At 31.9% G+C, this 12991-nt stretch overlaps 1 protein-coding gene across 18 annotated transcripts in view; it reads left to right on the top strand.

Annotated features, from left to right (window-relative positions):
• gish (casein kinase I gish) overlaps window positions 1-12919 on the top strand; it is a 55910-nt gene extending 42991 nt beyond the window's left edge. For 2 of the 18 annotated variants that reach the window (XM_046630920.2, XM_069137243.1), the window contains exons 7-11: window positions 1040-1114; window positions 3482-3562; window positions 5477-5602; window positions 7024-7130; window positions 9024-12919. In XM_046630920.2, the coding sequence (XP_046486876.1) occupies window positions 1040-1114; window positions 3482-3562; window positions 5477-5602; window positions 7024-7130; window positions 9024-9075 (441 nt within the window). In that variant the 3' untranslated portion in view covers window positions 9076-12919. Of the gene's footprint in view, window positions 1-1039; window positions 1115-3481; window positions 3563-4090; window positions 4163-5476; window positions 5603-7023; window positions 7131-7930; window positions 8300-9005 lie in introns of those variants that run through there. The other 16 variants (XM_046630919.2, XM_046630922.2, XM_069137242.1 and 13 more) reach the window with 15 other exon arrangements.
• Window positions 12920-12991: the final 72 nt, after the last annotated feature.

Here is a 12991-nt window from a genome sequence, read left to right as displayed (position 1 = left end):
TTTGTTTCTTCCTCTTTGACTAATATAACACTTATATCTCATAGATTAACTAGAAACAAAATGTTGTAAATGTTTAGTTTGGGATACAGTTTGATCAAAAATTTACGGAGTATGCATGGTCACTTTGTCCAATTATGATGTCGTACACCGCTCTTCTAATTACATAGACGTTGTTAGGAGATTGCTTGAGCATGCTTAGCGTCAAATGAAACTTTGATTTTTTGGGGTCTGTCTTTTGTTCCAGCTAATTTTAACCATGCTCGATGAGAAAAAAACAAAAGTGGACGTGAATTTACATTCTATTAGCCGATACAAAGTTGATATAAAATTATTAGCATCAAGCTAGTGAATTTTGGTTTGATTATTTGCCTTTAGCAATTTTCAACAATCTCTTAAGCATGAAAAATAAGCATCATGATGTCTGGCATGAGTAAAAGTATTTAATGAGAAAGAAAATACGTTAGATTCATATTGTTGTTTTTATCACTAATTACAGTATGGAATGGGTGTTAATCAAATATTGGTAAAGTCAGTTTTATCTTTTAATTTTATTGGAAAAATCTATGTATGAATTTATTCAAGCTTAGAAGCTTACGCATTTTGGAAGGTGAATATTGAAGTATAATCTTGAAGACGTGAAAACATTAATTGGCCTGTATTAAAATCTTGGGAATTTCTTTTTGCATTTATTCACCACAAAAATTTCATTCGTATTCACAACTAAACGAAAGAGGTTCATGTGTCAGGTATCGTTCAGTAGATTATCAGAAAACGAAATAATGTTAAACTGGATCGAATATTTTGTTTTGTATAACTGGACGAGATCCGAACAAGTGCCTGATGCGAAATGGTAGCGAGTACTACGTTGTTGAATGTAGTAAAGCTAGTTTTCCATTAAGTACTCGAATACCGGTAAGTAAATCCTCCTCCCAAATACAGATTGAGCAAAGACGAATTTAATGATTGAATTGATAACAATCAATCCTAGCTGACAACAACTGATTTCTAAACTTTGCATGCTGCTCAATATATTATCTAGCCACCCAACTTTACGCAACTCAGAGCGATACGGAACGCTGCTCCTTCTCATATTGGAAAAACCAAATCTGATAAGGTTGGTAAAGTAGAGAGAGTCCTTATTCGCACACAGAGTGGTTTTCAATCATAGGCGCTGCGTTTGATCTCTATATTTGTTATAATTACACACAATGTCATTGCTGCTAATTTTTTCTCACAAACAGAGTTCCCCCGCAGTTCTATATACATATAATATATGTGAATACATGATATATTTCAGGCTATTTAAAACTGGTTGAGATCATTATGAAAAGAAAATTTTCTCTTCGCAAACAACACGATTCTTACAAGATTTAACAAACATTTGGAACGCCATTAATTGTTTGAATATCGAAATAACAGTCATCGTCGATTCTAAATAAATTTATGCAACACATTTTTTGCAAAGAGATAAAAATTTTTTGCTTAAAGATTGATATAAATTCAAGTTTCGTTCTTTCTTAAATACGTTTTTTTCGTAAGTAACCAGACATCTTCGCTGTAGTCTTTTTGAATTCTTCTGTTTACACAAATAACTTACTCCGTAAATTTCATCAATATCAATGATGATTAATTGTCATTGCAAAATTTGAGCAATTACCGACAAAGCCAATAGTTCTTTTTCATAAAATTTTTTTTTCTTATGTTTTGCTACAACTTACTAACAAGAATGCAAAATTACAAACGATGAAAGTATTCGCTAAGTCCATATGGTCAGGAGTGCCTCATGTACTCCAATATTGTATGTATATTCCGAGTCGCTGCAGAGAGAGAGAGAGAGAGATGTAATTGAAGATATTTTTGCACTATATTTTCATTTACTTTATTGTTTTCAATTTTCCTATGCTACTTTATTTCATTTTAATTTGAAGCAGAAAATTTTCCTGAGCTCTAATGCGTTTATCTTCAAGGCGTCAACAGATAGAGAAAGAGTATATTTTTATAATCTTACAACAGTTCTTGTGATCAGTTTAAAATTTGGTACGAAAATTTTTTGTACCGCAATATAGACCCCAATCTTTTCTAATCAGAGCCATCAGTGCTATTGTTTTGTTGCATTATTTTATGCAAAATGGAAAAAAGTAATAGATTTTTTTTTTAAACAGTGACATCAAGTGAATAACTATGCAATTTATTGTCATATTGACAAATTGTCGACGACAATTATTTCAGAATAATCAAGCTTTGCAGATTATGCAAAGCCATACATTTCTGAATGTCGGTACAAAACAATATTGTTAATGTGTCGAATCATACAGTTATCGATTCCACTATCCAATATTTTACAATCCATAAATAATCCAGTCTGATTTTTTTTTTCCCCCCCTTTCCCGAAAGATATGTTGTAACGACGTTTAATATATTATTATCATAATTATTTTCAGTCTGAAATTGTTGAAATTATAATTATGGTGCGTGTTTTACTTGATATAAAAGAAAAGTCTACGTAGTTGCAGTGTTGCTTGAGTTTGCCAAGTGAAATTGGGTTGCACGTATTTTATTCCAAATCTTATATGTACACACACATATATACAATACATATATAGATACACTTGCAATGCCTAATTTGATAATAATATTCCAATTTTATTCCACCTTGTTGCTTTACCCACTTCTACTATTGTTGTTGCGTAGCAATTTCAAAACTTATTGTTAGTAGTCACTGAGGAAATATAATATTTGCCTCATATATTGGCCGCAAATTTTTTTAGAAAAATCTCCGCTTGTTTCAAATGTTTGTCCCTGTTAAAAAAAAAAACCGACATTACAAAGTTTAAACATTTATAAAACATCCAAGAATTGATGAGTTTCTTTACAAATTTCATTCTAATATTACACCACATTCATTACTGACGTAGATGAAATTCGCCGGCAGGATTCCGTTTCAAATAGAGAACTTGATGTGGAAATTATGATTCATTCAAGTATAAAAACGATTATTCGGAATTTGCTCTGATATTCTTGTTCATCTCACTACGTGGGATTTTCAATTTTTTTATTACGTGTTCCTGACACTTAGTCAAGATAACCAAAGTTTGAATGACAGGTAGAGAAAATGTAGTGTGATAATAATTTTTTTTTCTGTTTATCTTAAAAGTATTGCATGTCTCTGGAAAATTGCCCAAGTTACCTTAAATAATTTTCTAAAATCGTATATGATATTTTGACCTTACATCTCAAAGTTTATAACTTGAAGTTGTACAAAAAATAAAATAATGAATTGGTGTGATTGAACTAAGAAGAGTTACCATGAATGTAGTCCTGAAATCCAACATTCTGCTCCTCTCCCGATTGACCAAGTACGTTTACCTATGCTAGGAAAATTTTGGTACTTACTTTACATTTATACATATTTACTGTAGAATGTTTTATTATTATTGAATAATGCTTATGTACTATTTTCACGAGTCTGTTTGATTTGCAGTCCACGCCGGTCGGATCATTGCAGACTGGACACGAAATTGTTGTGTCGCCAAACCGAGACCGGCATCCCACCACAAATAAGGTAATCGAGTATTTTTATAATATGAAAATTCTCAATTTTCTTTCAAGCCTGGTTATGCATAGCTTATAATTTCTTTACGTTCGTCGAGTAATTGCATGGACATTCACCTTAATGATATGTTTTTTGACATTAGTATGAAACTAATATAAAACATTCTGATCTTCATAAAGGCTGTGTATGTTTCTTTTATCATATGAATGTTGATGCGGTGACTTGAGCTGTGCGTCACAGGCATAATAAAGCTTCATATTTATACGATCGTTCCAAATATAGGCAGATTTTTTACTTCATATGAACAGATGAAACAATAATCCGTGCGTTGGCTTTAGAAATGATAGATTTAAAAAATTTTCACACATCAATCGCCCAAGTTGAAAAGTATTCCTTCTGTGTTCTACAACAGCACCTTTAGCTACAGAAGGAATAATACTTCGTACGACAAACTTGTGAAACTGGTGAAATAGGATAATAAACGAATTATTTAGGAAAATCAATTTCTGTTCATTGCACAACGTGGATCTTGTTCAGGAATGCGATGATTTTGAGGAAGACGTGATTCTTATGGTGGACGAGGTGAACGTCGAAATGCAGGGCAATTATGTAAGCCGCAAGTGGTACAATACCGGATTTGTTGTGTATATTGAAAATTAGAACCTCGAAAGCTTAGTTTCATCATTCACGCAAAGTTAGAAAATTCGTTCGAATACTGTAATTTCAGTTTTGTTAGAGATATTTTGCTCTGCTTGTATTCATTATTTTCAATGATTATTAGCAGATCGGCAGATCAGCTAAAATTCAAGCTGAAATTTCGTTGGTGAGCAAGAGATAAAATCAGTTTATAAACTTCAAAATTTATATTGAGAGCCAAATTATGCAAACAGCAATGCTTTGATTGGTATTGTTGAACATGAATATTTAAGTATTAGATTTGTTTTTACCTCGATGCAGAGTGGGTTACATTTCTGCTAAACAAAATAATCTCTCGCTTAACGAAATTGAGATACAGTTACTTAAAATTCTAAAATGTTGATGTATTAGACAGTCAAAATCCCTAGAACGATTGAGGGTAAATTTTATACCTATCATACATTCTGACTGCGAGCACTTGTTGTAGTCGCAAATTATCGTATTTCGTTGTACATTGTGTTTGATATGTAGATAGAATGATTAAAAAGAAACCATTGTTGTGGCTTTGTGTATTAGGAAATTTTATATATATAGGAATTTATCGTTAGTTTCGTTACAACTATATTTGGTCTGCATGTAGGATGGTACATTAGTAATATATTTTTGAAAGATTACTCGCTGTCAGCACATTACTAAAATATTATATATTAATTTGTAGAATTGATTATATTATTATACACAAACTGACTATCATCTAGTTATTTCATGAATTATTCAACAATTTAATAATTGCATTCAGTTATCCCCGGTCACAAATCACATTTAGACACGCCGACGAAACATGAATTTCAAAATTTCCGTTGTTTTAGTTTTTAAAAAAAAATTTTTTCATCGAAATATTTTACTTGGCCAAAATCTTTTACGCTGACTCACCAAAAGTTGAATAGCATAACCAGTATTTACTCTTAAAAAAATTCTTCCGAGTGAAAGAAAAGCGGATGTTCATAAAACTCTCATTGAATTGAGTAGAGCTGTAAATTACTCAATTACTCTACAGCACCTCTGACAAACATTTGTACAATATGAGTTAGGTGGATGAAGAAGTTTAATATACTAATATTGATAATTTGTGAAAACTGTTCGGTAGCTTGCCTACCTCAACAGCGATACTATATACGGTCAAGAGTAACGATACTACAAAAACATATAGCCTTTCGCGATCAATAATCACATCAGAATTGATTTTACTAACACTTTGCATTCGTTTGTCGTGCTTGTTTCGTACAGGGTGTGACGGGTGTAGGGGTGGGTGGAGGGGGCGGTAAAGGGGTGGGAGCTGTGTGGCCTGATACAGTGAAGCAGTCGGGAGCCGGTGGTACTTTAACGCCTGCTGACAGACACGGCTCCGTCCAGGTGAGTTGGTCAGCTTTTATCGTTGAAACACCAACATTCAAACCCGTCCGGATTCCCCAATATTACTTGGTTTTAATCCCATCAACTTCATATCCCTGTTAAAAAATGTTCAACAATATCGTTGATGACTAAAGTTATCCAGATATACAATTCATTTTACATATTAATCGGGACAGAGTCTCAGAGAGCAAAATTTGTTTCTGCTAATTATTCTTCACTTTTATATTATACTATATTTTATTCTAAAAAAAAAACAATCTTTCCGTGAACAGAAACTTGAATTTTTCTGTACAATTGTCCTACTATTCCTATGTTACTATAGTTCAATTTTTTTTTTTTTCATTTTCAAATCACCGCCGCATTAATTCTGTTCTGTAAATATGCCAACGTTAATTAGCAAATTTTTTAATTCGCATTTCCTTACGTTTTCGCAAGAGAAATCAACGAATTCTGGTCAGTTTTTATTATATTATATTATATTTGGAACCTTGGTTTCAGCTTGCTGTAGCATGCTATATATATATATATATATATTATATCTATATATCATTCAAGTTCTTTTTTGTTTTCATCGTTTTGTTACATACTAAATACTAATCAGCCATTTGTATTTTAGTACGCCATCACTTTGTTATATTATAGATATGATATTACATTATATGCATATTTAAGAGTATATCTTTGTGAATCCATGTATTTTTTTTTCATTGTGCAAATGTAGCGTAAAAAAAGTTCAAAACATTGAATCTTGATACTTCTGCTAGATAAATTTGAGCTAGTTAGAATACTAGAAACAATGTAAGTTTTCAGCCTTCGAATCATTGCATTATGTAATGTGTACAATGTCTATATATATTGAAAATTTATCAATTGCCTTATTGCCTAAAAGAATAACTTTAATTCTACCTCCAATTTGCTCTCTAATGAAATTCGTTCACAATATTTATTTGCAACGCTGTCTAGATTCAATATATAAAGGTGTGATAAAAAATGTTGGGAATATTTTTTAGAAAGCATCGACGTTAGTAGCATTCGAAATAGATTCTAAATTTAAGAATTTCACTGACATTTGTTTTTAATTAGTAAAGTTTTTCGACTTTCAAGGACGAGTGGTTATAGAAGTTTAAACTTTTTCGCTACGGTTTGGATGGTGCTGAAGCTAGCAGCCGGTAACTGTAAGCAAAAGTTCTCACAGAGAAAATGTTAAACACATCTCGATACACAATGTCGCTGTTTATTGCTGTTCAGTATATCGTCTTATGCCATAATTTTCTGTGTCTCTATTGTTGGGTATTAGCTGCGAGCTTCAGCACCATTCAGTTTGAAATCGTAGTATATCATGAACGATTTTGAGAGCAAGAAATTGTATCTGTTAAATAATATTGACGATTCGTTAATGGACTGTGTTTTCAATCTATCAGGTTGTATCTTCAACGAACGGAGAACTAGCAAATGATGACCCAACTGCTGGACATTCAAACACCCCAATTACAGCACCTCAGGAAGTCGAAATGGTGGATGAGACCAAGTTAGTATGATTTTTTACTAAAAATTTTTGAAACTTTGATTAGTCACAGGTCCGCGCATGTGTCATAATCATACAAAGTATTTAATAGTTGTTTGCATCTGGTATCTCTTTCTGAACCAGGTATTAACACAAAATCAATCTTTATTGAAGAAAATTGAGATGATCTTCTAAGATATGCATTTCGCAGACTTGTGACTAGATGTTGATACTCAAATTGCATGAGCTTTGATAGCAACTTCAATGAAAACACAAGCATGATTTATATGGCGACGAAACATGAAAATGTAGCTTTACACCAATTAAAGAGCTTGTACAATTAAAACTCAATACTAGTTTGATCATTTTATTATGAGATAGTAGCATGTCAAGTTTTTATCAAATTATTACATTTGTAAACTACGGTATTTCCCTTAATAATGCATATAACAAAAAAATAGGCTAAGATTACGAACAAGACCTTTATTTTTACTTGTGTATTTCACATTACTAGGGAAAATATCGTAGTTTACTAATGTAATAATTTGATAAACACTCGATGCGCGATCATCTTGTAATGAATTATCAAAGAAAGTACTGATTTTCAACTGAACAACCTACTTAATTCACAGTCAAAAATTCTTCCTCTGTACCAACATAATTTTTTGTGTGAAATTTCATCCTTTTACTCTCTTTACGACGAAAGCTTTTGTGTACAACGTTTGGTATGAAAATCAAAACAGATTAACTATGTGTTACCTCTCTATAGTGTGTACATAATGGTGTTTCGGGTGGTTTATGGTTTTTATATGTTACTTTTCCAGGACGAATCCCTGTTGGAAATTGAAACGAACACTTTGTCCCCAGTGTGGATTCCCACTTCCCTTCAAAGTACCTCACCTCTTGCCACCCAACAAAAAAGCAAAAATAACCCAAAAACCCAGTTCCCTCTGTAATGACGGATGAGTGGTGATTACTATCTCTAATAATATTGATTAAATATCATTTATTTGTTAATTTCTATAATGTATATGTAACTTACTTCAAATAATTTCTGAGAAAATCTTTTTTTCGTTTAGTTTCATGTGTCAACAAGGTTGATCAATTTTCAAACATTTCATGTACTTGGCATTTCTCAGTCTGACTGTGAGAAAAAAAATTAATACTTTTATTTTTATCACAAAACTAATTTCTCATAGTAAATTGACAATGTTATTAATGTGTCTCGATTTATTTATTTCTCCATTTAAAATATATGACCTTGCAAATTTTATCAATATTGATTTTTATGGGTGTTGATTTATACCTGTTCCTTAACAATCAGTATAAAAAACACCAATTACATATTTATTGATTGATTGCTATCTACTTTTGAAGAAGTATCCAATCTAAGGCAATAACAAAGAAGCTTGATCTAAAAATTTCATATGGTTCGAAGTGAAAAGATTAAAAGTACTTATAAACTTCATTTCTCTCCCCTATTTTAAGTGACAATGATTGTCGTGAGAAATTGAAAACTTTACGGTTTTGCAGCATAACACTTGATCTTTGTACTTTTTAACTGTATATTGTATCATATGTTCCTAAAATTATTACTATATAATGTCGTGAAATTTTTAAAATAGCGCTCTTTGTGCAGAGTCTTGAAATTGGATATCTCCACGTAATATTCATTCTCACATTAGACTTGTCGAAAAATACATAATTAATCGCATCGACGTAGTGTTGTTGTTCTCTATTATTTCCTCTTGGTAAAATTAACAATTACTATCTCATACACGACAGATTGTACAAAACAAGTTTTCATAGGTTTTGGATCCGTTACACTTACACTCTTAGGGTGTTGCATGTCGGTGTCGACGAAATTAAACAGAGAGATGCGATTCTAAGTCCTATTAGTGTTTGCTTCATTTCCAGATGCTGTTGCTTCTTCAAACGAAAGAAGAAGAAGAGTGCTCGACAGAAATGACTGTCTATGGCTGTTGGGCTTGGGGGGACTGTTCAGTGCGCAGGGGTTAGTGTTGGGGGAAACGGAACGAGTGGGGGTCAGCGCGAAATTGTTACACTACTACGACCAGATTGGCGCTGCTCCGCATCTCGGGACTCCATACTTCACACAACTACAACCACTACGCCTACACCTACGCCACCTCCTTCGTAAAACTAAGCGATTATTACCATTATTATTATTATTATTATTATTATTATTATTATTATTATTGTCGTCATCATCATTATTATCATTATCATCATCATCATTATTATTATCATCATCACCATTACAATTATTAACATTACCGTTGACTGATGTAGTCAAGCATCATTCGTCATTATTTTTCAGAGTTGATGTATCATACTGAATCTGGAATATTGGATCGGGAGACGTTATACTAATACGTTTTGAAATCTTTCCTAAATTATCGTTTAATTTTGAATCAACAGCTGGCATGGTAGCGACTAATGTTTGAACATAGGGTAAAAATGAAACTATTCAAGCTACCTGTGTCTGTGACTTTTTATTTTATTACTGTTATCATTAGAATTAGATAATCATTATACGTGTGTGTATATATATATATATATATATATATATACACATACGTACGTACGTACGTACACACATACATACATACATACATACATATACCTATATTATACATCATCCTAGTAATACGTCCTGTTTTTGTCGTGCTTTAGTAATTCATTACGATAAAATACAGGGACACGATTGTTATTTTTTACTACACACCTTTCTCTTTTTTATATGAGGTTCAAGTACTGCAGGTATTGGACAGAATATTTGAACATACTGTAAGGCAACAGCTACTTCTAACGCCGAAGCTTGAAAAGCGCTAAAAAAACTTCTTGCTATGTCAATGTAGGTTGTCTATCGATCTATTTGTAGCATATACATATGAATTCTGTTTGAAATGAAATGCTTAAATAACTCTTTCTCTCGCCGCTATGTTATCACCAAACAACTGGCTGTCCAGTTTTTGCCGTAGGTTTTATGTTAGTATATCGATTCCCGAACAATCTGTAAGGTTGTTGAAACTGGATTTGAAGCATTTCATGCTAAGCCGGCCTTAGTTTTTATTATCAAATATTTGCATTGGCAAAATACGAATTCGAGTAATTGAAATTTCATTATCGTAGTGAAAAAAACTCAAGTAACTAATTATTAAGAGTCCAATAGATTTAAAAGTGCTGGGTTAATCTAATACAAAATAATCATTATGAAATTATTGTAGTCAATCCTATGGATCCCTGACCGGATCATATTTAAAAATAAATCGTGACGTAGCCCACTTTTTCACATCGGATAGAAAATTTGTATTATCTGATACACAAGCTGATAAATTTCGATTGAGTGATGAATAAAGTTGATCACCATCGCCATTACGAGCTTGAATGCTTCAGCTATGCCAAAGAATGAGCTAAATGAAGAGAAACGAAATGAAGTGAGTTGAATTTGTTTTGTTTTTTTTTTCCCATTTTTTAAAGCTAAATGAAATCTGTGTTGAGAGTGTTTTGATAATTGGGAAGAAGAATTGATTTACACAACTGATGGTTAATGGTGCGCTTTCAAAATTGAACTCTTTATAATATAAATATCCAGCACTTTTCCTCTATACTCTTAGGAACAAGAAAAATAAAGATTAAGAAAGTTTCCAAAAATTGTCACGTTTGATCGAAATGTAGAATATGAATATCAAGAAAGTATTTTTCATCTGAATAATAATCATCAAATTATATTAGGAAACAATGAGCTTCACTGTACATTTAATTGTCTCAAGGTCCAACTAATCTATTCAGCTGACAAATGTGTCATTACAAAAAACATCATTGAAGGACTGACCACCATGAAATCTGGTTTTAACGTGCTCAGATACTTAACTCTATTGACATTTGAAATGTGGCTGATTAACAAATGTAAGAAATACGTAGCTTTGGTTTTAAAGCTAGCAATGTATGCATATAGGAACTTCTCCGTCGCTTTTGCAGATCAAGTTTGGCAACGTCTAGCTAACACCGATCATTTGAAGAGTTCTAAAACTGCCAATAACTTCTGATATGACTTGCCTTACGCTGAGTTTTTTTCGTTTTTGTTTTTCTAATTATAACTAATTTCAATTTATGTAGCAGAACCGTTTCAGAATGTAATCTACAACTATTTGACGTAATAAAATTGTCCTCGTGAAGTAAATCCGTTACCATTGCTAAATTCGGAGTATACTCTAGTCTTTCGTTTGTTGTTTTATCATTATCTTAAATTTTTATGTTTACAAAAATGAGGTATTGAATTCAAAAACCAGCAAGGTCTCGATTAAGTTTGATACGCATTGAAAAGTAATTATCATTGAAATAGGTAACATCCGTGCTCTATTGTCATGTCATTTTTTTTAACAAGTTGCTGTAACAAATTGCATTGGCGGAAGAAACTGACTTATATGTACATATAACCTGAAAATGATTTAGGTAATGATTCAGGTTTTAGTTAGATACCTGAAAGACGTCAATTTTAATGTTCCAGCGGTGTAAAAAGTAAAATCACTGTTTGAAATGCTAAACCTGAAATTATTGGTATTGACATTTATATAGCATCATTTAGTTAATACCAATCAATTTATATGGATAAAAGAACATCTAGATCCTTAGCGATAGGAGTAAATTGACCGAGTGACCAAATTTTACATGTATAAATAACTTGTCTACATATACATATACATACATGTATACAGATATATGTAACTTAGAACAAAAGATTAATATCAAAGTGCTTTGTCGATGCCCAACGTTGATTTGTCCAAGAAAAAAGAAAAAGAAAAAAAAAGAAAAATACTAATAACATTGCTGATGAATATCTGTGCTCAATTTTTGTCACTAAAATAATTCATCATAAGTTGTGCCACAACAAGCAAATTACTCATTCCATTATACCAATAAGATGACTAATATATTTGCCATCAGTGAGTTAAGTGCCTGATCACATTAATTCACGACAAAATAATAATTCATATCCAGCACTTTAACTAATACAATATTTCCAGTGTAGAAATATAATACGGGAAAACGTTTTCTTACAAAACAACAAAAAAATGAAAAGCAAAAAAGTAGAAAAAAAAGAGTAATTAATTAAATCAATCACTTAGTAATCATTTATCGGTGTTATTCACCAAAAATAACCACTTACTTACCCGTGTCTTGATTATTAATAAAGAACTTGCAACACCCTGCCGTTCTTTTATCCTGTGTTAGCAAGTGGCAGAAGGTCCATTAGAGTGGATCTGAAAAAGTTATTTCCCGGTGATCAAGTCAGGAATCAGAAATCTGTTACCTACACCAATATCTCACAAATTTCTCAATCGTTAGAGAAATAAATAAGAAAATGAAGCAAACATCTTATAGTTCAGTTTTGTATCTGTTGATAGAAGTTATTCGGAAATATCATGATTGGTAATTCGGTACAGTTATCATTCTCGTTAAATTATCTATTTAAATTCCTCTTAGATAACAGAGACACACATTGTCTGTAAAAAAATTGAAATCTAACAAGTCTACGTAGTAAGTGTGGCAGTTTTGATGACAACAGTTATCTCTATTACTACCAAATTGTAGTCTACCGTCTTAATATTAGATAAAGAAGGCAATCTTATCTCAGTGTATTCAAATAATATTCTCACTCAACAAAATACGTTTTTGGTTTTGACAAAGATGCAGTGAATATTACTTTATCGCCCGAATAATTGATATGAGACGGTATTTTCTACATTACCTGAAGAAAAAAAAAAAAAAAAAAAAAACTAAACAAATGAAGCCTTAAGTAAGTTTCGTATAAGGAATGTGCCGATAAGTGATGTGACTGACCGATTCTTATATCGGCA

The sequence above is a fragment of the Neodiprion pinetum genome, chromosome 6, assembly GCF_021155775.2.
Source record: "Neodiprion pinetum isolate iyNeoPine1 chromosome 6, iyNeoPine1.2, whole genome shotgun sequence".
NCBI lineage: Eukaryota > Metazoa > Arthropoda > Insecta > Hymenoptera > Diprionidae > Neodiprion > Neodiprion pinetum.
The sequence above is the reverse complement of the archived record's forward strand: the minus strand, read 5'-3'. Positions and strand labels throughout refer to the sequence as shown.